Raw genomic sequence first — 25086 nt, 5'->3', positions numbered from 1 at the left:
TACTTCTATCAGAGGCCAAACTGCTATAATAAGCAAACTGCTATAGTAAGCAGAACCAGCGGAATGTCCTCGTTCGAATAGCTTAAACATTTTTGTCTTAAACTTCGTCTTCCATTGGCCTTTCTCGTAGTGCTTTTATACATAAAAGTATGTGACTACGTTGATGCCTTAACTCTACAATACACGTTCCAATCATTGGAAAAATAACGCCAGACATGTTATTTAATAATATATAATGAAGGAAACCACTAAAAAATTATAAAAGTGGATGATGATGAAAGTGATGACAGACGATTCGGAAGAAGAAAACATTGATCCTGATTCTGACTAAGAAACAATGACGATTTTTTTGTTTATTAGTAAATTTAAGTAAGATTACTATACCGGGTGGTGCGTCGCCGAGCGGAACATAGGAAAACCCATGTAAATTTTAAGGGGATCAATTATTGGCTTCCCTGTGCATTTTATAGAAAAAATTTAAGATAACTTTTTGCAGAGACTAGAATCTGGCAAACCCTTGTGCAAAGTTTCAAAAAATTTTAATAAGCGAATCATGAATTATTGAATTAACTGTAATTGCAAAATTAGCAAATTTTCGGTTCAGGTAAAACCAGACACCAGCCACCAGCAAACAATTAATAAGTATAAAATATGTAAAATATATTAAAATATGTATATATAATTATACATACATATTATTCAAATATTCAATTCAAATATATTTATTGTCTAACAGGATGACGAAAAGACATATTGAAGAGATCGACATCCAGACTCAAATGGACCAAGTTAAACGAAGAAATGCGCTGTATAAAGGCTCTTTCTTTGCTAAATTTGTGGTATGTGTTTGTAAGTAAAAAATGTTTTGTCTTCTAGTATTAATGTAAGGCCCAATAAAGTGTAGAGCTGCTAGCAATTCCGGGTAGCTAATACGACCATTACACAATTTGAAAAGAAAAAGCAAACCTGCACAAATGGTTTCCTGATGAAGGGAAAGCATATTGAATCTGCTGAGTAACAAGTGCTGATCGTATCCTTGTTCCGGATAAATTCCATCAGTTTTAAAAGCGATATGTTTCAGAAATTTACGTTTCCTTATTATATATTACGTTTACGTTGCTTCGAATTTTTACCAATGTTTTGTGATGGATGTAATTTTATAGGCTAAACCCGCTCACCCCGTCATCCCCTGATCCGAACCCTTTTATCTATAGAAAGATTACGTAAAATTGTAATAGTAAATTACTTTAAATCATAAATATAGAAAGTATATCAAATTAATAAATTGTAAATGTACATATACTCGACTTACCCAGTAAGGCACAAAAGGAAGGTGAGAGTGGTTTTGCAGCTTTATGATAATACACGTGCGTTTAGGTATAAATTTACTTAAATATGAAAGCAATAGTATAATTACGTCTATTATCGTTGGATTATCTAAGAGAACCAGTAAAGCTTGCAAAAGCACTAAACTTTATTATATACTATATACATATACTATATACATAATTATGTAATTATGTATTATTCAGCAAAAGTAAGCAATAATTTGGTATTATTTAAAGAAAAACAGTAAAACTTGCACTGAAGATAATATATTGTTTTTCACTTAACCAATCCAATTCAACAAAAGAGTTCAAATCTTTTTATAAATAATAGGTGCCAAAAAGGCTTATCCGGCTCGAAGGACCAATTATTAAATATTATGATAAAGTCCTTTAAGTTAGATTGTAATGTTTTATTTAATTTTGTTGTTTTATGATAAAAATAAAAACATTTAAGAAATTTACTAAAAAAATTAAATAGGTTAAGACGAAATTTCCTTAGTCCAATAATACTACAGAAGAAAAAGGTAAAATATCCAATATTTTTTTAATTGATAGTGTGCGCCACTGAAAATGCCTCGAGACCAAGTCCTAAAAGGGTGTTTTACATTATTTATGGCCTTCTTCCCCCTTTCGTCGCGGTTACAGTTACCGCAGATGAATAGTACCCGAAAATGAAAAATCCCAAACTTTGAAGGTCGATATCTCGGTTTCTAGGGGCACTATCACGAAAATTCCAACGGTGTTCTTTTAGTTTCGTCTTTGTGATTGCAACGAGACCATCAGCGATGTCATAGCTGTTCTATTAGGCGAGTACTCGCATTTTTAGAACACCAAGTGCTCTCATTCCCTTAGATTTCCTCGTATCCCGTTATAACCCGGTATTTTCGTAATGTATGGGATGGGAACGAGAAGCTAGTATAGTTAGTTACAGTAGTGGAAAAATGTAGAGCAACATTTAATAAGTTGCTAAAATAAAATATTAGATGATGACTTTTAGCATAAAATTTCTATAGATAAAAACATATGGTACTTATAAATGGTTTGCCAATAAAAACTATTAATTCTTATTTCGTTTAACCAAGAAACACAAAAAAGAATACTTCAGAGTGGAAAAAAGTAAAGCAACATTTTTGAAATATTTCTCAAATCATGCAAAATATTTTACTTAGTGTTAGTTTAAACTGATAAGTTGACGGTATTTGGCTGCTTAAGATGCCTCGCGGTAAACATTTATCTGTCGATATTAAAAATAGAATTGTTGATTTATACAAAAGTGGTCAAAAGCAGATTGCTATTGCAAAGACATTTAGGTTACATAGATCTATCGTGTCTCGTATAAATTAGCAGTGTCATATAAATAGCGATTTATCTGTTAAGAAAAACTCAGGGAGACGTAGAAAAACCACTCCATATACCGATAAACAAATTATCAAAATTGCTAAAAATGAGCCTTTTCTGGGATCCAATAAGATAAAGCACCGCATATCCGAAGAGCTTGGAGTAAACGTGACTTCGAGGACGGTGAGAAATAGACTATTAGAGGCCAAATTATTTGCCAGAAGACCTGCCAAAAAACCGCTGCTGTCAAAAAAAAGACGTTCCCGTTTAAATTTTGCCATGATTGGAAAAAGGTAATCTGGAGCGATGAATCCAAGTTTTGTTTGTTCAAAAATGATGGAATTGTGAATGTTAGTCAATGAAAGACTCAACCCCAAGTATACCTGTCCAACAGTGAAACATGGTGGTGGAGCAGTAATGGTTTGGGGATGCTTTTCGGGCTATGGTATGGGCCCCCTGTATAAAATAGAAGGTATAATGGACCGGTTTCAATATAAGGACATATTAGAGAGCCAAATGATTCCATATGCTGATGATACTATGCCTTTAAGACATTTATTTCAACAGGACAACGATCCCAAGCATTCTTCTCGGTTCGTAAAAGCTTGGTTCAGAAAGGAAAACATTAATGTAATGGAATGGCCTTCACAATCCCCTGATCTCAATCCAATTGAGAATCTGTGGGATATTTTAGATTCCAAAATCAGAGGAAAATCTTATAAAAATCAGCAAGAAATGTTTGAAGCATGGGTGAATATGGATCCAGGGATTATTTCTAAGCTAATAAGATCTATGCCAAAACGTTGTGAAGATGTAATTAAGAATAACGGGTACTTTACAAAATATTAACTTATGTTTTTTTTATTTATTAGAAATGAAATAAAACGAATATTAAAAAATGTTGCTTTACTTTTTTCCACCTAAAAAATAATTTTTTAATACAAAAATACTAAGGACAAGGAAACACGTTTTTTTTCTTAATATTAAATTGCTTGTGTAATAATAAATTACTGGAATTAATTTTACTTCTGGTTTACATTCACTGCTTGAAAAAATAAAGTATTTTCAAATGTTGCTCTACTTTTTTCCACTACTGTATATCGATATCGGAAAGAAAAACAACTCGTTCTTACCTGGAAGAGGAAATCCGGCCGCCGCGGCCGCAGCCGCCTCCTGCTGCGCCTGCTGCTGTTGCGGATGCAAATGTAGGTGCGTGTGGGCGTGGGTGTGCGCGTGCGTATGCGCGTGATACTCGGGCGATATTCCCGCCATCTGTAGGCGTACCTTCAACAACACGAGACAAAACGCACATGATAATACGATCGTTTAGACGTAAAAATAAAATTCCACCAAAAGACACTTAATAGAAATATTTTTTTCGTAAAACTAAAAGATCTTTTTGACAATATAAGAATCTTACCATGGGATCGGTGGCGAGGGCTAACCGCTCCGCCGCTTCCAAGTGGGCGGGGTGATGGGGGTGGCCGGGAGGACCGCCCCCAGGTCCGCCGGGAGCACCGGGCGGTGGAATTCCTAACCGTTCTAACCTAAAAAATGAATTACACTGATTGATGATTTTGGATAGTTAAAAAGCTTAATGGGAATATAGTCTATATCAGTGTTACTCAAACTTTTTTCGTGACGGAACCCTTTTAAAAAACTAAATTTTTAACGGAATCCTAAACTCTAAACTAAAAGCAAAAGCAGTTATATGTGAATTGTTTATTAACAATCATACAAAAAAAGATAGATACAGTAAGTAGTGAGTTAGTAAGCAAATGATAACACTAAGTTCATTTAATGCGAGGAATGTAATTGTTTTTTATTCCTCATCAACTGGGTAATGTCAGGCTTGATAAAGAAGAAAGTTGAATTCTCATGTCTGGTTCGGCATCCAGTCTATTAAGGTATTTTGTTTTTGTAGCTGTATATGCTGAAAATCCGGTTTCACTCAAATACGTTGTTAGGAACGGCAGAAGAATATTCAAAGCTTCTGTGGCAAGTTGTGGATATTCATCACGAACCCTGCATCAAAAATCATTTAGTAAAATTGTTTTGAACAATGATTCCATGCTTGTATCCTATGTCATTTCTAGAAATGATTCATAGATCTGATTTGACATATTTTTAGGCTTCTGCAATTTAAATGAAAAAGGGTTTTGAATCCATGAGTTTATTTTCAGTTTTGTATTCTGTTCTTCAGGAAAGTAAGATTCAAAAGTCCTTTGCAGATCATTGAGACATTGCACCAATTCAACAAATATTTCATTTTGAAATATTTCTGTATCACTAAGACTATGGTGACTAAGGAACTCGCTTAGCAATGAAAAGCTTTCGATTTCTCTCTTACCAAAACAAGTAATCCAAAAATCTAATTTTCTTTTAATGGCAGTTATTTTGTTGTTAGTATTGAAAACTGTTGTCTGTTTTCCTTGTAGTGACAGGTTTAATTCGGTAAGTTTTCTAAACATGTCTGCTAAAAATGCTAAATAACCAGCTTTTATCGGACAAACGGTCTTTTAAATTAAAAGGAACATCTGTAAGAACAGCTTCTAGCTCTGTTCTTAGTTCAAAAAGCCTTGTCAAAGTTTTATCCCGAGACAACCATCTCACTTCAGTATGGAGCAATAGTGTTTTATGATCGCTACCATAATCTTCACATAATATTGAGAACAATCGGGATTGTAGTAGACGTGACTTGACAAAAATAATTATTTTTACTGACTCATCAAGACCCAATTTTAGATTTGGTGGCATTTTCTTAACCGCGAGTGATTGTCTATGCAGGATGCAGTGCTGGAACTACAATTTGGCGAACTTTAATTTTTATTCGTGATATTGCTCCTGCTATTCTACCTATCATTGCATTGATATACAAATATCAATGCAATCATTCCAATCGAGTTGGTTTTCTTCAAAAAATATGTTAATCGTGTTAAAAATTTCTTCTCCGGTTGTGTTAGTAGGCAGCGATGAATACATAAGCAAGTCTTCTTCGAGTGAATGTTTATATGGATATCGCACAATTACTAGCAAGATGGCCAGTCTAGCAACATCAGCCGACTCATCCATTTGCAAAACGAATTTGTTATTTTGAAGCCGTGAAACCAGTTCTTGTTTTATGTTTGCTGCGATATCCCCAATTCGGCGCGTAACTGTATCGTTCGAAAGCGGCACTGTAGAAAGATGCTTTACAGATTTTTCGTCGAGCATACATTTTGTTATGTCTACCACACATGGTTTTATTAGCTTTTCAGCGATAGTGTGCGCTTCTCCTGCTTGGGCAATGCGGTAACTAACCAAATACGATGCCTCCGTGGCCTTTTCATTAACAGTCTGAGTGGCATACGTCACAGTTTTTTGGCTTCTTAATAATTGTTCTTTTTTTACGTAGAAAAAATTCTTTACTTTTGTTTTTGAAGTCGGCATGTACAGTTTCTAAATGTCGGTGCATCTTAGCAGGTACCATCGAACTATTAGAAAGGAGTTTGCTGCACAACATACAAAGAGGTGAGCCGTTTAATTTAATAATTTTTAATACATTTAATATATCGGTGGTCGATTGCGGCTAAAACTTGAAACGGAAAAAAACTTTAATAGAGGGAATGTTAATTATGTTAGAGAGGCTATTTTTTTAAATTAGTTTGGTTGATACAGGGTGTCCCAAAAAAGCGGGGTGCATAATTTGATTTTTTTTTTTAATGGAACTACCTATATTTTTTTCCGAAATAGGAGTCTCATTTGACTCTCTCTTTAACCCTAAAACAGTTTTTCCCAAAAATTCGACGTTGTCTAGTTATTAACCATTTAAAGAAATTTTCATGAAAATTATTGTTTTTCTTAAATTTTAATATTTACCACCGACGTTTTTTAATCTGTTTAAAAAATCTATGTAGTCCTTGGCGAGGTTCATCTAATCTTCCGAAATTCCAAAATTAATTTTTTTTTATCCAGGGTGATCAAAATCATTACTCAAATAATAATAATTGCAATTCAATTTTGCGCTGATTTTTTAAATGGAACACCCTGTATTTAGTAACGCGTTATGATAGAGCATTCTTTTATCTTCAATTTGATACCAATAAGTTATCTCTGCCTCTATCTCTTACCGTTTTCTGAAAATTTGTTCTTAAAGGGAGAATTACATATTTTTTTCACAGGCATTTCAACGTTTATTTTTACTTGAGAATGATTAGAGCATACTGGAAGGGTAAAGTACAAAAAACAAACTACCAACGTAGAATATCCGAAAATTAGAATAAGATAAATAGGGACTTACAAATACAGAAAGCGTCCAGACGAAAATGCCACAAGAAAAATAATATCACTCCCATCAAGTTCAGTTACATCATGAATTTACCAAAAACATTAACAACGTTAATTAAAAACATTTAAAAAAAAAGCTCTATCACAAAAATTGCTAAAAATGTCTACTGTTTTGCTCCAAACACAAATCAGCCCTACGTGCGAAAGATCTTCTAACTGCACGACGCGTAGCAGACGTAATACATCTAAACGACTCCGTACTGTATGAGCTCCACCATATCTTCCCTAGTTGTGGGTGCAATACGATAAACTTCGAATTTAACACTTTCACACAAGAAGAAATTCCAGTGGGACCTATCCAGTATAAAGAAAGATTTGGGAGTACCAACAGAGTATAGGGCACCCACTGGTGATTTTAATATTTTTATTCGTAATTTGTGTTGTAAACTATTTTAAACCTAATCGTGAGATTATATTTTTAGGAGATTTTAACATGAACTTACTTAATTCTCTAGAAAACCAGCAATTTACTTATGTAATGGCCAGTTTTAATTTAAAAAATCAGGTTCATATATCAACTTGTATTGGTCTTGAAAGTGGTAGTGTATTGGATGTAATTTTTACAAATTTATCTGACTGTGCTGATGCGGTTGTTCAAAGTAATACAATATCAGATCATGAAACCATAATTATAAATACCAGTCTATTTAAAAACAACACTGAATGGGTTACTATGTTCAACAGAAATTTTACCCAGAACAATGTGAACAATTTTAGGCATGCTTTTATGAATGATAGCTGGCAGGAGGTCTACAGAGAACGTAATTTTAATTTGCAGTTTCACATATTCTATTTATCATATGTGTGGCATTTTAATGTAAACTTTCCCACTAAACCATCGGGCTCCGGTATGAACAAGAAATCATGGGTTACTAACGAAGTTCGTAAATCTAGTAGGCTGTTAAAGGAGCTGCATCAGCGTCGACGTGCGGTTCCGGCACTCAATGCAGTATACAGAATTGCAAGCGCCAAACATAAAACTTTGATTAATAATTGTAAAAAACAATTTTACCAGCAAAAAATTATTGATTCCGAAAATCCCAGTAGAACCATGTGGTCTGTCAAAAAAAAGGTATCTATTATTAAAATTAATGATAATGGAGTTTTAATTATTAATCCGAAAAAAGTGGCTACTTACTTTAATGATTTTTTTATAAAAGAACCAAAAAGCATTTTAAGCAATATTGCTAAAAATAAAAATATGGCTAAAGACATAAACAAGTTCAGTTATTTTACGGCAAAGCATGAACATTTAATAAAAATGAAATTTTACATATTATTAAAACTAAAATTAAAAACAAAAAGTCAAGTGGACCTGATGACATTCTTTTATATATTTTTAAGAATACTGCTGCGCCTTGCCCTTAACCTTTAACTGATCTTATAAATTTATCTTTTGAAAAGGGAATTTTTCCAAATTCATAAAATTTTAAAAAAGAGGATCAAGTTATGCCTGACAATTACAGACCCATAGCCTTAACCTCTTGTTTTTCTAAAATTTTTGAATATGCAATGCTTGATCGGCTTATGTCTTATTTGAAAAAAAAATGAAATTATTTCGACAGGCCAGCATGGCTTTGTGTTTGGTAGGTCCACGACGTCTGCTGTTTTGGCATTTTGTGATCCCAGCAGGGCGTTTGACTGCGTAGATCACACTTTACTCTTGGATAGAATGGAATCCTATGGTGTAAGAGGCGTAGTGTTGAGCTGGTTTGCATCATTTTTGGCAGATCGCTCACAATATGTAGCAGTGAGGGATAGCTCCGGATCTAGTATGCAGTCTGAAAACCTTAAAGTGGATATTGGGGTCCCACAAGGTTCCGTCATCTAAGAAAGTAGGCAAACAAGGACAAATATTTCACAGCCAAGGGAGAGAGATTATTTCTAACGTGGCAGCTTTTATGAAAAAAGAAGCAGAGCAAGGAATTACTATTCCTTTGAAAAATGTTAGGTAAGTGAACAATATAAATTCATATTTTATTGTAGGATGTTTTCCAATTTTAATTTTTATTGTATTGATAACTTACAATAATAGTATATAATTATTTTAGACAACGTACGTTAGCTGCCACTCGAGTATCCCAGGCAACTTACAGAAGAGTGGTCCAAGAGTCAGAAGATATAGAAAATATACCTTCCTGTTCCTTTATCAGTCCAAGGAAGTCATCACCTTTTTGATGAAGCATTGGATTCTTTAAAATTTACAGTAAATACAGGCTCATCTGATGAAGGGATCGAATGGTCTTCATCGGATGAATCTGATTTAGGTTGTAATACACTATCTGATATTGAATAAAAAATATATAATATGTAAAATAATGAAATAAAACTTTAAGCTTATACCAATTTGTTTCTTTACACAAGTTTAAAATACCTAATCCTTAAAAAAATGCGAATAAAGAATAATTTTCAGCTACCTATTTTAAAAATAATTAGCGAACTGCATCCTCCTGTAAGTAAAACTATTTTTTATTAGATTTTTTATGGGCACATCACAATGCTAAAAAATATAATTTTAATTTATCTACATTTTTTTAAACGAATCTCGGAGTAATTAAATTTAAATATATGCATTCTTAGTTGGTATTTCAACTAAATTAAACGCACTTATAATATCCCTAGCTATGCCTACTAAAAATCTAGGGCTATTTAAACTCTAGTACAAATAAATATTAATAATTTCAACAAGTGTGCTGTCTGTCTGCAGACCTCGACATAGTCATCTGACCCGATCGATAGAATAACGAGATGCGCGGATTTTGCCGCCTGTTGATGTCACCGGTTCTTTATAAACTTTTCTAACTATAGATAGCTATCTAGCTGATTAGGCAGTTAAGTATTATAACTTTTTTAGCGATGTAATGTCACTTTACTTTTGATTATTTTAACTTTTTTTGTAATAATTATAGAGTATAGGTGGATATTTTTGAATTTTAGTTATCTAGGTAGTTGGTAATATTTTTTTTAGGCCAAGATTATAACATGTAAAACTTTATTTTTACCTCAAGGTTCGGTGCTCGGGCTTGTTGCTCTGCGTTGTTTCTTATATTTTTAAATTCATTGTCAGATTTACAGATTTACTGTATAGTCACGTAACTATGTACGCGGGTGATACATCAGCCCTTGTGCGGCAACAAAGTACAGAAAATATGCCATTACTGCGGGAAAAGCATTGCACGAGCTAAATAACTGGTTTACTCTAAATGAACTTTTTCTTAATACCAAGAAAACTAATTATATGGTTTTTTGCACTCATCTCAATTAAATCTTGATCTTGACATGCATTTAAGCAACGTCAACAAACAATAAATTATTGGCTTGATACTAGATGGCACTATACTACTTATGCTTGATACTAGATCACGCTTTTATGAGAGGCACATTGCAATGATTTGGCATTTAAATTAGGAAGCCTTTGTTAGTCCATAAGAAATATTAGGTCCTTAATGGATAAAAACCAGTTAGTTTGTGTATACTATGCCATAATCCACTCTAGGATTCTATATGGGATCCAATTCTAGGGTTTTTCAGTATATGCGCGTCGTGTATTCATTGGTCAAAAACAAGTTATTAGATGTATGGCGGGAGTACCCCCTAAAACTTCCCGTAGGTCGCTTTTTATGACTTTGAGATTTTAACTGTTCCGTGTATGTAATATTTCAAGTGTGTTTATTTGTTTTTAAAAATCTTAATTTTTTTTTTTTATAATTATCCAACTAGACTAAGAAACGATTTATCTTTGTTGCGTACTAGATTAACTCTTTCAAAAAATTTTATCCTGAAAATATGTCTAAAAGTATTTAATAAATTGCCAAATGACATAAAAAATTGCAATAGTTTGTCAACATTTAAAAAGAAAGTGAAAACTTTTTTAGTTTTGAATGTTAATGTTTACCTTTCGGAGTAATAACTAGCTGTAACGTATATATTTATTTCTGTTACGGTTTTATATGCTTAATAATTTTTTTGAGTATATAAACTAGGTTTAGTGATATTTAGTGTAGATTTAGGTATATGTGGGATTATTTTAGTTTTCAGATAGAATTTCTTAATCTAATTTTTTAACGGTCCGTAATTATCAAATAAGTTTATGTTCTTTTATAAATTATTGTTCCGATAAACCGAGCGCGGTACATTTACTGAAAGCGGAGGCGACTTGATGCTGACGCTAAGAGATTTAATTATGAAAGATATTATTGTTTTGACTAACGATCTTGGCGATTGGCGGTTTGTTTCGGGTAATGCAGCAGGTTTGATTTTTCAAATTTTCAGTGTTAAGTGGGCTTTTGGGCGAGATATTGGGTACAGGGGATCCTTTATCTAGTTTCGGGTTTTAGCGAGGTGCGCTTTAACTCACGTCCAATTGTTTTTATTTATTCTCATAGGCGGGGAATAAATAAATATACTTACACTCATTTTACCATTTGGTGAGGAGTTAAGCCAAGAAGCGGTTTAAGCCTCTGTCGTGCGACCAACGTGTAGTCTCGCAACAAGGTACAGTGTTTTGTTTAGTAGTGTCGCCAAAAGTGTTTTGCGCATCTGGATTTATCTGGTTTGGATTTACCTGTGACTGTTTTGCTAGAATCTCACATTGAAATCATTGCTTCATTTTAAATATCTCTTTTATCTTATTAAATATCGTTTTGTTAAATTTCAATAACCGGACTTTTATTTAACGTTCCTCCAGCCTCTAGACAACGACATAAAAAACCTACATATATAATGTTTGAAATTTTAGCTTCTTTGAACATGGACGAATTCCATACACTGTATTGTGTCAATTTTGGATAATAAAGATTTGAATTTTGAATTTTTTGAATTGACGTCGTTGATTCTCCCTCATTTCGCAAAACGTTAAAAACGCACTTACTGGAGAGAGCCTTGTATGCAGTAAACGACTTTTCTATTCCTACTTAAATTTAAATTTCCCACACACTTTTTAATTAAAACAAAAAAACTAAAATAAAAATTTATTAAAATTTTATTGTTCTATAAATCTAATTTCATTCTTCGAGCTTGCGTTGAATACTTTTGATTTGTTTAACTTTTGACCTTATATACATTTTAGTGTATATTCTGACCCCATACAATTTTGTTTCAGTTTATTTTCTTTCTATTTTTTGTTCTATTTTTGTATGTTTTGTATTCTTTTATTCTTATTTTTACTTAGGCTTTGTCTACAAATTGTAATTTTTTTTTGACAATAAAGCATTATAGTAGTGTATGCATCCGAATTTTATTAAGGGAAATAAGACCTTAAATAATATTTGGGTACAACTTTGAAGTGGACTGTATTTAATTTAAGAGAAGTCGATTCTTAATATTTATTCTGATTGATTAGTGCGCTCCCTTACCGCATTTAATGAATGTAAAGAACTATTGCAGGAGAGGTGTCAGGGGAAAAGCACTATAATATCTCGGTACCGGTACTGATCGATCTATATACTGTACTGCACTGTCCAAATCCTTACTCAGCCAAGCCATATTTTCACCTTCTTGACCTTTTTATGTGTAGGTGCGCAGAATAGGTTCATGCGCGTGTATGAACATTATACTTGCAGGTGTGAAAGCGGATAATTAAATTGGAGTAATCAGGGAATCAAGAAAGTCAGAAGTATGGTGTAATATATAAGTTTAAGTTAATTTAAATCGCGAAAAAAACAAAATTCAATGCAAATAGCATCGGAAAAACATAAAATTTCTTGCAATAATAAGCTCGTTCATGATTATTCAGAAACCCATTAATTTGGTAAAAAAAAATTAAAAATTCTAATAATATAATAATAGCGGGGACGCACCAATAAATAATACATTAAAAAGTATGGAATATGGGCTATCTTGGATCTGAGATAAGCTTTTAAAAGACTGTTGTATGTTCACTTTCTGGACATACATGTATCCTTAAATAATTTGGTTTAAGATATCCAGGCTTTAAAACGTACCTTTCCCTTTCCATTTGCGATAGCTGGGCGGCACCTCCGCCTCCCGGATAAAGGAAATGATGCGGCAATAGTCCCGGAGGACCTCCGGGAGGTCCGGCCAAACCGGCGGCCGCGTACCTCCTCTGGATCTCCAGCCAATGGGGATCGACCGTGTTCGGCGGTCGCATTCCCGACTTCATTATCTCCTCTTTTAGCCGGTCGTTCAGTTCTCGTTCCCTGAGTTCTCGGATTTCTCTCTCCCTCTTTTCCCTTTCGAGATGTTCGAGTTCTAGTCTCTCTCTCGCGCTCGGTCCGTACATGCTCAGCTGGTACTGGAGCATCGGGTCCATCACAGTATGAGGTAGCAAAGACCTAAAAATGCAAATTGATTTTTGATTTAAATTCTAATTATTTCGAATTTTCAAAAACAATCCAATTTTGAGAAGTCCCTGAATATTATTTTGTCATAAAAAGAAGGATTTAGTGAACGAGCACCATCCCAGGTGAAGTACTCCTTGGAGTAGTTTTTCTTTTATCTGTTCCATTGTATATGATTTCAGGAAATAAAGTCATTTATTTTGTTAAAACTTACCGTGGCATATGTCCGGGACTGAATCCAGCGTGCGGTCTGGCATATTCGGAGAGTTGCCTTAAAGCCGGGGTATCTGAAAAGCTGCCCGGTCTCGGGAATCTTTCGTACGGACCTGATATGCTTTCCAAGGGACCCCTGAAATATACGTTTACATTGATTTATTCGATAATAATTCAAAAAACTTTCAATATCTTATTATTTAGAACTAAAGCATACCTTGAAGGCGGTTTAACGTCAGGCTTATCTGGCGTATGGATTTTCCTCGCCTGTGCTTGTTGCGCCCTCTCCCGTTCCTCCCTTTCACGTTCCGCTTGTTTGCGTAACCTGTGCAATATTAACATAAAAATATTATTAGAAAGGGACGAAGTCAATAATCAATTAAAAATTAAAATGTAGTCAGAGCAAACATTGCATTTGAATAGGAGCCACAGTTAACACTTTAAACGCCTTGTTCATATTTATCCTAACCAAGTCTCTTAGCTTAGAAAAAGGTTTAATCTTTAGCTCACTATCAAGAGGACAATTATCAGTCATGAAATGTATCCTCTTATTCAGAAGCATGTAGTTTCATTTATATTATAATTTGTTTTAACAATGGGTTCGACCAGTAATTTCTTCCAAATTAATAGAAATTCGACTAATCGGATTTAGTATCATTTTTTTTGGACTGATTTGCAGAAATATAAAAGGCTCAGCCAGACACTTCAAATCAGCTAATTTTCAGTAGCTCTCTTATGAGCCGAGATCTCGCATTTTTGGGGTCCATTCTTGGAATCAAAAAAATCATCACAAACATAGTTTCCTATTTTTATGAATTAATTTGATTTTGTTTTTTTTACAAATTTTTTTTTTACAAAATTCACCTCTAATCACTTTTCAACCATAGAAATGAAAAATGATTGAATTTAACAATGAGATCATTTTAATGAATCAATTTTTTTAAGTAATTTTTGATGAATTGTTCGAATCATTATTTCACAAATCAATCGCCTTGAATTTATGATTAACAAAATGATTTATTTGAGATCATGATTTTAGTGAACCAGAATGACAAAGAGTCACGTCATTTTAGTGATTACATTTTTTTTTGTAAATAAAGAGTCAATAATTCACCAAAACCTTTAACGCTAATTTTGACTAGCCGTGAATCATTTTACAAATTTATTCAACTGCCTCGAATCATTTCCTTGAAGCGGATTTTTTAATGAAAAGTGAATAATAATTAAATCATTAAGAGTAAATTCATTAAACATATGATTCAATTACTTCAAGTCACTGTTTAACAACTGAACTTGAAAGCACTTTCTGAAGATCTGTGAATCAATATCCCATATGATCAAACGAACTTCAAAAAAAGCCTTAAATCAATAATAAAATGATTCGTTTGAAATTGAAATTAGTTTTTATGAATCAAAAGGATATAATTTTTTTTGGGCAGAAGAACTCTAGAGATGAAGAGAAGAGAAGAACTATAGAGATGAGAAGTGATTGGACTTTTTAAACATCAAATTCTCATTTTAATGAATTAATTTGATTTTGTTTCTGTACAAATACAAATTATACAAAATGAAAGTGATTAAACTTGAAAAAGAGAAACTCGCTTTCATGAATCAATTAAATGATTTTTTTTTTAAATCATCATTTTATAAATCAATAGTAAAATGTTTTATTTTTTTTATCACTTTTGAAGATATGTGAATCAATATCTCACATGAACAAAAGAACTTTAGGAAAAGCCTTAAATCAATAATAAAATGATTCGTTTGAAATTGAAATTAGTTTTTATGAATCAGGATATACATTTATTTTGGGAAAAACTTGGTTTAATGAGTTAATTTTTAGAATCAATATTAACAATATCTGAATCACTACCTTATGTTATCTTAAATTAATTAATTAAATCACCTCGAATCACTTTTCAACTATAGAGATAAAAAATGATTGAATTTATCAAACAGATCATTTTAATAAATCAATTCCGAATTTTCAAAGTGCTTCCATTCCCTTATAAGAATTTTGCTTATATCCCTTTATAAGAATTGTTTACCCATTTTTTTTTTCAATATCGAACTAACTATACCAGTATCTTATTTCTATCTCCTAGAACACAAAAACACCCGGTTAGTAATTTGTAGACAACTACCCAGATGTAATTTAATTTATTGTGATTTGGACTATTAATTACACTCATTTCGATGGAACTTCCTGCCTTCATATCGCATTTTTTCTGAATATTCCTTATTCCCAAAGTAGAATTTAACCCCAATTGCCTGGAATACATAAATGATTCATTCCAGTGATAAATTTCCAATGATTTGTATATTTTCCAGGAATTTGACGCGGTCTCTCGGGCATTTTAAACCAATTTTCATGTCTCATGTGTATGAATGAAAACAGGGACCACGTTTAGATTTACTAACGAAACCTCAAAATCAAAGAGTGCGGAACTAAGAACCGTCCTATAAATTAGATATATCTAGATATTAAAAATAAGATAACATTAAATGGAAATGGAATGGAAAATCAAATAAAACATAAAAATAAAAATTGTTTTCAGCTTCGTTTTTGTGACCCAATATCTTCAATATTGCGGAGGGTTGTTGAGTGGGGTCAGAAATAAAACAGAAACCTGTTTACTTAAATTTCGATTGGCAGAAAATCAAATTACAAAAAAAGAATTTTACTAGAAATGATTAATATAAAAAGGGTACAAAGACAGTATTAACAAAAAACAAGACACCGATGATCTGCAAGTTACTATAATTTAATTAATTCATCACCAAAAAGATAAAACTAAAACACAAAATTTTATTTTTGTCAGAGAGTGTATGTCCCAAATTTAGATCTCACAGTGTATTAAAAAATTAAGTTTCTGGTTTTGAACGTACAGGTATAGTGCATACGATCTTAATCCGAACGGTGGCAAAATTGGGGAACAGTTAATATTCCGCATCTATAGGTATTAAAATAAGAAGCGAAATATATGTGATTAGTCCTCATATATTTCGAAGGCGACGAACGCCGGGATTTTTAGCCACATTCAACAAGAAAACTTTGTCAGAATATCATTCCAAGGGTGCATAATAAAATTCCCAATAATTCCACAAAAAAAGAAGAAATTGCGAAATTTATGGAAATTGAAAACTTGCAGATTCCTAAAAAGGCGACAAAAAAGGCGTTATTTGAAATAATAAAAAAAGAAAATTTTAAAAAAGAATATGTCCTTGACAAAATTTGCGAGGCAAATGGTTATACAATTTTACGTCTTCCTCCGTATTACTGCGATTTTAATCCTATTGAAATGATTTGGGCTACTCTGAAAAACAAAATACGGAAATATAATCATTCCCCAACTGACAGTGCTTTCGTCTTAGAAACCATAAGAGCAGTTGTTGAAGAAATAAACAAAACAGATATATGGAAGAATTGTGTCCGAAGTGTTGAAAAAAAAGAAGATGAATATGGCATTTTACCCGCTGTTGACCCTATTGTTTAACTCCAAATTTGGACTCAAGTTCAGAAAATTCTGATAGTGAATTTTAAGTCGTAGTATATTTCATATTTTTAAAGAAATGCAAAAAAACCGCATTCTAAGTAAAATTAATGAAAAATTATGTAGCTGTATAATTGCATATCTGAAAACATTTAGTGTTTTATACCAAATTTTTATTAAATTGGTATGTGATGTAAATTAATTATGTCATCGCCATCTATGTTTAGGTTAAGAAGGTTTTGTGACATTTGACCAGTATTTCATCCCTTTTACATACATTTTGTAAAATTTTAATTTATTCGATACATAACTCTATTTTAATTGTGAATGTATTGTTCATCTCACCCTCGACATGCGAACCAAATCAAATTTAACCCTGATGATGGACATCTCCCATTTTGGTTTTTTGAAAATTAAATTAGTTAAGAGTGATTGATGGTTTAATTTCAAATTTAACTTCTAACTCCATTGCAAGAAGGGACTACACTTCTTTAATACCATTTTTTAATAATATTAAAAAATTAAGTAATAATATTTAAAAAAATTCTACTACACATTATCATGATGAAAATTAAAAAAAAAATCAAAGTAGCATTAAAAAACCTGTAATTTTGAGTTAGCGAGTCTGGGATAATTTTAAAGTAAAAATTTACTATACCTATTAAGTTGTTATAAATTAATATACTAATATTTAATGTAAATTTACTTAAATAAAAAATTTGCCGTTGCACGCCTATGTCTCATAAAGAAGATGCCGCTTATGCCCACAGTTTTGTTTTTTTTTTGCTGTTGTTAAAAATAATTGAACGCTTCTATTATAAATGTATTTTAATTATAACTAAAGAAACCTAGACTTAGGTAAAAGGTGTAATGTATAAAAAATAAATTTATTGTACCTGAATGTAATTGTGTCGTGGTTTTTTGTTTTTTTTTTGTTGTTTTAATTTTTGTACACGTAAAGAACATTTATTTTAATACTGTTTTTTATACATGCATACATACTTTGTGTTATCTCTGTGATTACTTGAATCCATTTCAGTGTCCTGAGGATGACTTAATATAAGTCGAAACGTCGACATGTAAGTAAAAAGGTTTCTGTTTTATTTCTGACCCCGCCCAACAACCCTCCGCAATATAAAAAATGTAACTGACTGCATGGTTAAATGCCACATGCCACCAAAAAAAAGTGTATAAAAGTTTTTAAATTTATTTTTTGTTAGACTTTTAGAAATATTTCTTCTATTAATTCTAGGCTTTGTTAGCAAATTTTTATGCCTTCCAGGCATTGGAAACGGTTTTTTATGCCTTTTAAATATCTTATATCTTCGAGACAAGAAACATCTTATATCTTCGAGGCATTTAACAATCCTGGCATTTCAAGTCTTTTTCCATATTTTTTTAGACCTTTGGAGTCAAAAAATTGAATTTCTTTAGAGAACATTAATAACTTTTATTGTAAAAAAATATTAGTAGATTTGTTGATTTTTGGTCTGAATTTTTTAATTTTTTTGTGTTTTTCACTTATTTTAAGTAAATTATTATTTGTTCTAAGTTCTAAGTATTATTTGTTTAATATCCAAGTTCTTTCTAGGTATTTAAAATTGTTTTTATCCTGCTTTTTTAAATTTCAAACATTTAAAATAGGTTTTTACATTTATTTTACAATTTTACATGTCTTCTATTACTTTTATGATATTTTTTTAGACTTTTAAACATTTGAAATATTTTTTTAGTTTAATCCAAGCCTTTTTTATGTTTTTCAAACATTTGTATGTATTTTTCCATTTAAACTTAGAATTTTCTTGTTGCCAAGAATTTCGGGCTTATTTCTTATACTCTCAAAGGTATTTGACGTAATTTTCAATTTAAATTCTTCCAGGAATTTAAATAATTTTTCACGTTTTCCATGCTTTTAAAGCCACTTCTTATGTCTTTCAGGCGCTTGAATTTACTACAAAAGATTTCTATCAAATATCAGGAATCTTAAATTATTTTTTATTTTATTTCGGGATTTTTCTGCTTTTCGTAAGTATAAAACTTACGTCAACTGACGTCGGTATTGAATATCTGTAACTTTTTTCATATTTTCCAGGATCTTAGGGCTATTTCTTATATCTTCCAGATACTTGATTTATCCTTAAATCAGAGTGACCTATTAATTTTTCTACTTATATATTTAATTAATAGTGGCAATTTTTTCTAAAGTATTCGAAAAAGTCCATGTGGTCGACTCGTGTTGGGAATTAGAAAGTATGAGCCAATGATAACCGACTTTGAAAATATGGAAACTGCATCTCATAATATTTACACATAAGCTAATAATTGTAACTAATACCCTTAGTTATTTAGAAATAAGTTGAAATATAGAAATAAGCAGGTTTCAATGTGTACATACAACATGACAACAAACGGACGTGTTGTGGTGTGAGCTCATGTTTTGCAATCGTATTGAGTGATTTGGATCCAGAAATAAGAGAAATACTGGATGTTAGAAGTTACCAATCTGTGTCGTGCTTGTGAATACTAAGCTGCTGATTTAACTAGCTGTAATTTTGTTTAAAGATAAAATTACATAATATCGTCTTTTTACAACGTTGCCAACGCATTTCTTAAAAAGTTTTTACAACTATAGAAGGGATGCAATGCGGGTTTTGTACCAAGGTTGTTATTTTAAGGAAAGTAAGACACTTTTGTTTGGATGTGCATGCGACAATTGTGGAAAGGTTTCTTGTAGGGATTATAGTAAAATATCATCGCAAGAGATTAGATGTGCAATCGCTAAAACTAGATCCGTCTTGATATGGTACAAGGATTGCATAGATAACTTCAATAAGTTTACTTTTGAAGGCAATTTGGAGAATTCTGGAGAGCCTAGTAATTCTGGTGTGTCCACACAGTTAATAAATAGTTTGATTAATACTTCTAAATGCCTTATAAATGAACCTTTGGAAGGTATAGAAGAACGCCTTCAAAACAAGCTGGAAAACTGGGCCAAGAATGTCATCGATAGTAACAAGGACCTAGTAAGATTCTTGCTGCAGAATAAAAATGACGACCTAAATACCCTCTGGAAGCTTTTTTTCCTATATGTCGGTTATAATAATAATATAGAAAACTCGATAAGGAATTTAAAGACATATACCTTTTGAAAGTAGATGTCTTTAATTATAATTAAATTAAATTAAAATTAAATTGCTACCTGACTTTCTTGAATCTTAATTTTTATAAAACAAGAAAACATATTGGGTGAGAGTCTTGCCAAATAAATTTAAATTCAAATATGTAAGATGAAAGATCTATGCGGGTGTAAATAAATAATTAATCAATGGACCTATAAGTTCTAAAAATTGTAACTACTTTTTTCTGGTATCTATTGCTACGCAGCTGTTTAAGAGTATTATTTATATGTAGTAATATAGCAGGTTATATGTCAGAATAGCTATTAAGCTAAATATAGCCTATTTCTCTAAATTTGATTTATTTTTATATACTTATAATATTTTGCTGTTAGGAAATAAAGACGTTTATTATTATTATCTCCAGGCATGAGAAGTAATTTTACTACTCTTCCATGCCTTTGGTGTAATAATTCAGTTTATTCGCAAGTATTTGCATAATGTTATATATTTTCCAAGCATTTGAAGTCCCCTTACACAGTTTCGACCATTTACTTGGTCAAGTGCCTCCAACGATTGCACCGCTTTTAATCTTTTGGCCTCTATGCAAAACTAATGTATGTACAGTTGACACTAAATAGCTCAAAATATAAAAAAACCAACATAATTAGACAGTAAAAACTCACCTTTCTTCCCTTTTCCTGGCCAATTTAGAGTCAGGCACGGGCTTAAAAGTGAGATCAGTCCTGGTGCACGAGTTATGGTCCCCACGGTTCCAATGTCTCAAGAAAATCGCCGATTGGCTCCTGTGACACTCCGTATCTTCGATTCTCGGTTCGGGCGAAGGACCTCTGAAATGAAAAAAGTTAGGTTTATTAAGCGAACACTTTGAATACCATTTGTTTTTTTTTCTCGTCTTTTTTGGGAGGTTTAACTACACAAACCTTTCCGGTTCTTTGTTTTCTGAGAATCCGGCGTAGCTACATGAACAGAAACAAAAATACAGAATATTAAAACGCTCTAAAAGTGAATAAGAGGGTGAAAGTATTAACCTTGGAGGGCCGATGGGGCTGTTCTGGCTGTCGTCCTCCGGAGAACCGTCGTGGTCCGGCTCGATTTTCACCACGTCATCGGACATGCTCTTTGGTGGGTTCATCGGCGAGGTGCTGGGCGGGTGCATGTCTCGCTGTTGTTGCTGCTGCTGCTGCTGTTGCTGCTGCAAAAAAAAAACATTTTAATTATTAAGAAATTCCATAAATAGCTACTGACACAGCAGAGGTTGACTCAGGATGTTTAAAGACATACACAGATGTTTGTAACAACATTTTGGTTATTTTTTTTGTTGGATACGGGTGAAAAAAATTACTTCAGACGATCGATGTTGGTCGACATTTCGATCTCTAGGAAATAAAACGCAAAAATTCAAATATTTCAAAAACGATTAATCTTATAATAATTCTAATTACACATAAATAGTCGGCTTGATATAGTATTTAATACCCGAAAATATAAATCGTCCAGGTGGTGCTACTGGAAAGTTATTAAACAAAATATGACTTTTGTGTGGGACCTTCATGAGAAAAGTTATTGCTCGCCCTGTCTGGTTCAAAAAAATTTCGTTTATATGGCATTTGAAAGAAAATATTAAGGCTTTTTTTTTCATAAAAACTTTTTTTCTGAAATAAGTAACGTTTAGCGGAAGATTCCAAAAAAACTAAATATGCCAGAACTCGTTAAATTTTTTTTTTAAGAAAAAAGCTTCGAATATGTCAGTTCTCTCATAAAACTAAGCTTTTTCACCGATCTGGCCAAAAAAGTTAAGTTCAGGTCTTAAGCCTCTAATAACCCTTATCTCCTAATAAATTCAAGACATTTATAAACTTTAAATTTAAGTTCTCGCTAGATAAAGGAATTTGACAAAAACATTCGTTTTTATGTCGAAAAACGCGAAAAATAGAGTTGGACATCGCGCTCGTATAGGGTAGATCGAGGACAACTGAAACGTTTTTATATCTTGATTTTTATTCTCCGCACCTATCGAAAATTTCTAAATTACGAAGTCACACCTTTTAAACTACCAGCTCAATTTTAAATAAATTTCTCATGCCGATTATTGTAGATTACAGTATAATTTGGCTTCATCAGTAATTGCCAATTACTGATGAAGCCAATTTTTTTAAAAATTGCCAGTGGCTTAAGTTTAACACCCTCTATTTTTGTTATTAAATATTTCTGAGAAAAATGTTATAATGAAAGTCTATTTCTTTTTAAATTATCTATCACGTATTACTATTGATAAGATATAATGATGCATTGATAAGATATAAAAAAAAACATGAACTTATCTAGTTGTTGCAATTGTCTCCGTGGCGGGGACGAATGAAACAGATAGACATGGACACTTGGGGCAATTAAAACAGCACTAAGACAAAGGAAAATAGTGTTTATTCTACTAAAAAACGGCCAATATAAAATATTTATTCTGAAAGGCAATTGTGGCATACGTATAGTTCTTCTTGGCAGGTACAGTCTTCTTGTGACCAATGACGATATTCAATGCACTGCACCCATTTCTCTCCCGGGCGACTACTATGATATGCTTCCAAGCAAACCAGACAATAGCAATCCTCCTCTTCGTCGTTGTCACTCTGTTGCTGATTGTTCTGGCGTTGATTGGGTTTCTTGGATTTTCTAATGGTTGTTTTCGATTCCTCGTCTAACTCAGTCAGTTTTTTCTTTTTTACGTTATATTGTTTTTGGATAGCATTTTCCTCTGGTGTGTCCGTATAAACTGCAGACTTTCACTTTTCGTTTACCAGTTGTTTTTCTAGGAAGCGCTTTCGGCAACGGTCTAACGGTTTCTGGTAAAAATACAGCTTGCGAGATGCTTGGTCTTACGTCATTGCACGAAAATATACCCTTTGACCATTTAGCACTGGTTGCAGAATGCAATGCTAGCAAAATAGAAGCCCTTGATGACGTTGACAGAGTATACGTAGAACTAGGCGATTCATGAGCAATGTGAGTGCTTAGTGATGCTGGCGGTGTGTGCGTTTGTGGCGATGTTGGCAAGATATCAGCTTTTTTACTATGTAGAGGAACTTTACTAGGTGCTTCTTGGACAACTTGGTGGCATTTGGTGTTATTAGGAGCTGGTCTATCCGTGACATATGAAGATGCAAAATCTAGTTCCGTATATATGTCTCTATTAAAGGGACATATGCCTGTGCAAGCAAAGCCAGCTATAATATTTGATTCCGTAAGGGCCAAGGCATCGTATACTTGTGTGCGACTTGTGGTTGTCAAGTAAAAGCAATACTTTGTTTTCGGTTGAAGCGTTAGCATGTTTTGAAAATGATTGACGTATGCCAAGAGCTCATCCTCTTTCATCTACCCGCTCGCGTTTCCGGCTCCAATACATCCCACTGGACCGTCCCGAACGAAGTGATCTCTGTATCTTATTCGAGGAAAAATAAAAATGGTCGGTATACTGTTACCGATAGCATTGACGGCTAAAACTATGGTAACCAACATTCCCCTCTCTCCTGATTCAAATTTGTACTTATCCATTACATTAGCCAGGTTATCATAAAAAAGTTTTACGTTCGTGACATTGAAACTAGTTGCTCTGAAAAGACTTGTGGCTTGAGTGCAGCGGATTGAAAATTCTGGGTTGCGTTTCATAAATCCAGAGAACCAATCCCCTTCTGCCATAGCATTTTGTCTCCGTGTGTCAGGCATGTTCAACGAATATTTCACAGCCAATTGAAAGGCCAATTTCCGAATTTCTTTAGGTGGTAATCCGTAAAATATATGTGCCGCTTTGATTATGTATTCAACAATGATTTTTTCCTGGTCTTTGTCAAATACACGTCTCATGCAATAATAAGCCATCGTGACTGAGGTAACGGATCCTCGCTCAATTGGTTGTTTCTTTTTTTTTATAAATCTACAGTGACACGTAGTGCAGGTCAAATTTAGCTGCAGCAGATCTTATTTTCAATAACCTCTTTATAGGCTTCTTCATAAACCCAAACGGGCTTTAAACACTTTTGGTTTTTCTCACTCGTACTCGTGGCATTCTAAGTTAATAGCACCACTTACAAAGCATAACACACACAATAATAAATTACATTAAAAATACTACTCTCGGGACAATAGAAACATGTTTCAATAGTCTCCGCAAGACATTTTTTAGTAAACACTCAAATATCTTTTAACACTAGGACAACAGTAATAATTTGAACGGTCCTCCTTAAAGAAGAAATGTCAATTTATCTAATAAAAATGGTCGAAGCTCCATACTTACGCTCCGATATATTGTGTCACCTTTTGTCGTTCACTGCAAAAGTTTACTTCGCAAGCAGGAAATCACGTTAACGAGAATATACACGTGTAATGCAAACGACAATTAATGTCTGACTGATAGCGATACGGGGCTCCTATTGACGCTGCGTTTGCTATACGCGCGCGCGGTTTGAATCGCGGAATACTACCAATATGGCGGTTGTTTCTATTCTACCCTGTTTCAAAATTGTCCCCGGTCTACCTTACAGTGCATCCCAAACATTATCTCTATCCATTTAAAATTAAGCGATCGGTTTTTTTGCAAAAACGCTCGGATCCGATGATTTTTATTTCAAGTTGCGCATTTTTGTACGTGTAGTTTGTATATACAGGTTTGTTCAAAAATTAATTTCGACCATCAACTTCATTTTGTTAAATGAAAGCACCTTTTTTTTATTTCATTTTTAAATTTCGCGTGGAGTTCTACGTATGTTTCATGCATCATGTATCTTAAAACACAAATAAACATTTTTTTTTACAAAATATTTATTAAAATTAGCGCCTTACCTGTTGTTGCTGTTGCATATTAGCAGCGGCTTGGGCCGCGTGCGCCCTAAGCGCATCCAACGAACTTCCGGTCATAGGTGGTGGTCCTAAAGCATAAAAATCCATTTTATAACGCTCT

General features: G+C 32.9%; 1 protein-coding gene across 14 annotated transcripts in view; it reads right to left on the bottom strand.

Annotated features, from left to right (window-relative positions):
• The window catches only part of LOC126733567 (arginine-glutamic acid dipeptide repeats protein-like), a 140113-nt gene that overhangs the window by 19827 nt on the left and 95200 nt on the right, over window positions 1-25086 (bottom strand). For 9 of the 14 annotated variants that reach the window (XR_007659764.1, XR_007659763.1, XM_050436919.1 and 6 more), the window contains exons 20-28: window positions 24969-25054; window positions 21167-21330; window positions 21059-21094; window positions 20801-20965; window positions 13722-13829; window positions 13506-13640; window positions 12935-13285; window positions 4089-4213; window positions 3800-3958 (exon numbers count right to left, since the gene is read on the bottom strand). Coding sequence is in view for 12 of the 14 variants with exons in the window: in XM_050436919.1 (XP_050292876.1) it covers window positions 3800-3958; window positions 4089-4213; window positions 12935-13285; window positions 13506-13640; window positions 13722-13829; window positions 20801-20965; window positions 21059-21094; window positions 21167-21330; window positions 24969-25054 (1329 nt within the window). In the remaining 2 variants the exon portion in view is untranslated. Of the gene's footprint in view, window positions 1-3799; window positions 3959-4086; window positions 4214-12934; window positions 13286-13505; window positions 13641-13721; window positions 13830-20800; window positions 20966-21058; window positions 21095-21166; window positions 21331-24968; window positions 25055-25086 lie in introns of all 14 variants that reach the window. The other 5 variants (XM_050436910.1, XM_050436908.1, XM_050436912.1 and 2 more) reach the window with 5 other exon arrangements.

Source organism: Anthonomus grandis, chromosome 2 (genome assembly GCF_022605725.1).
Source record: "Anthonomus grandis grandis chromosome 2, icAntGran1.3, whole genome shotgun sequence".
In the NCBI taxonomy this organism is placed as follows: Eukaryota; Metazoa; Arthropoda; class Insecta; order Coleoptera; family Curculionidae; genus Anthonomus; species Anthonomus grandis.
Note: the sequence above shows the minus strand (reverse complement) of the source record. Positions and strands in the feature narration are given on the sequence as shown.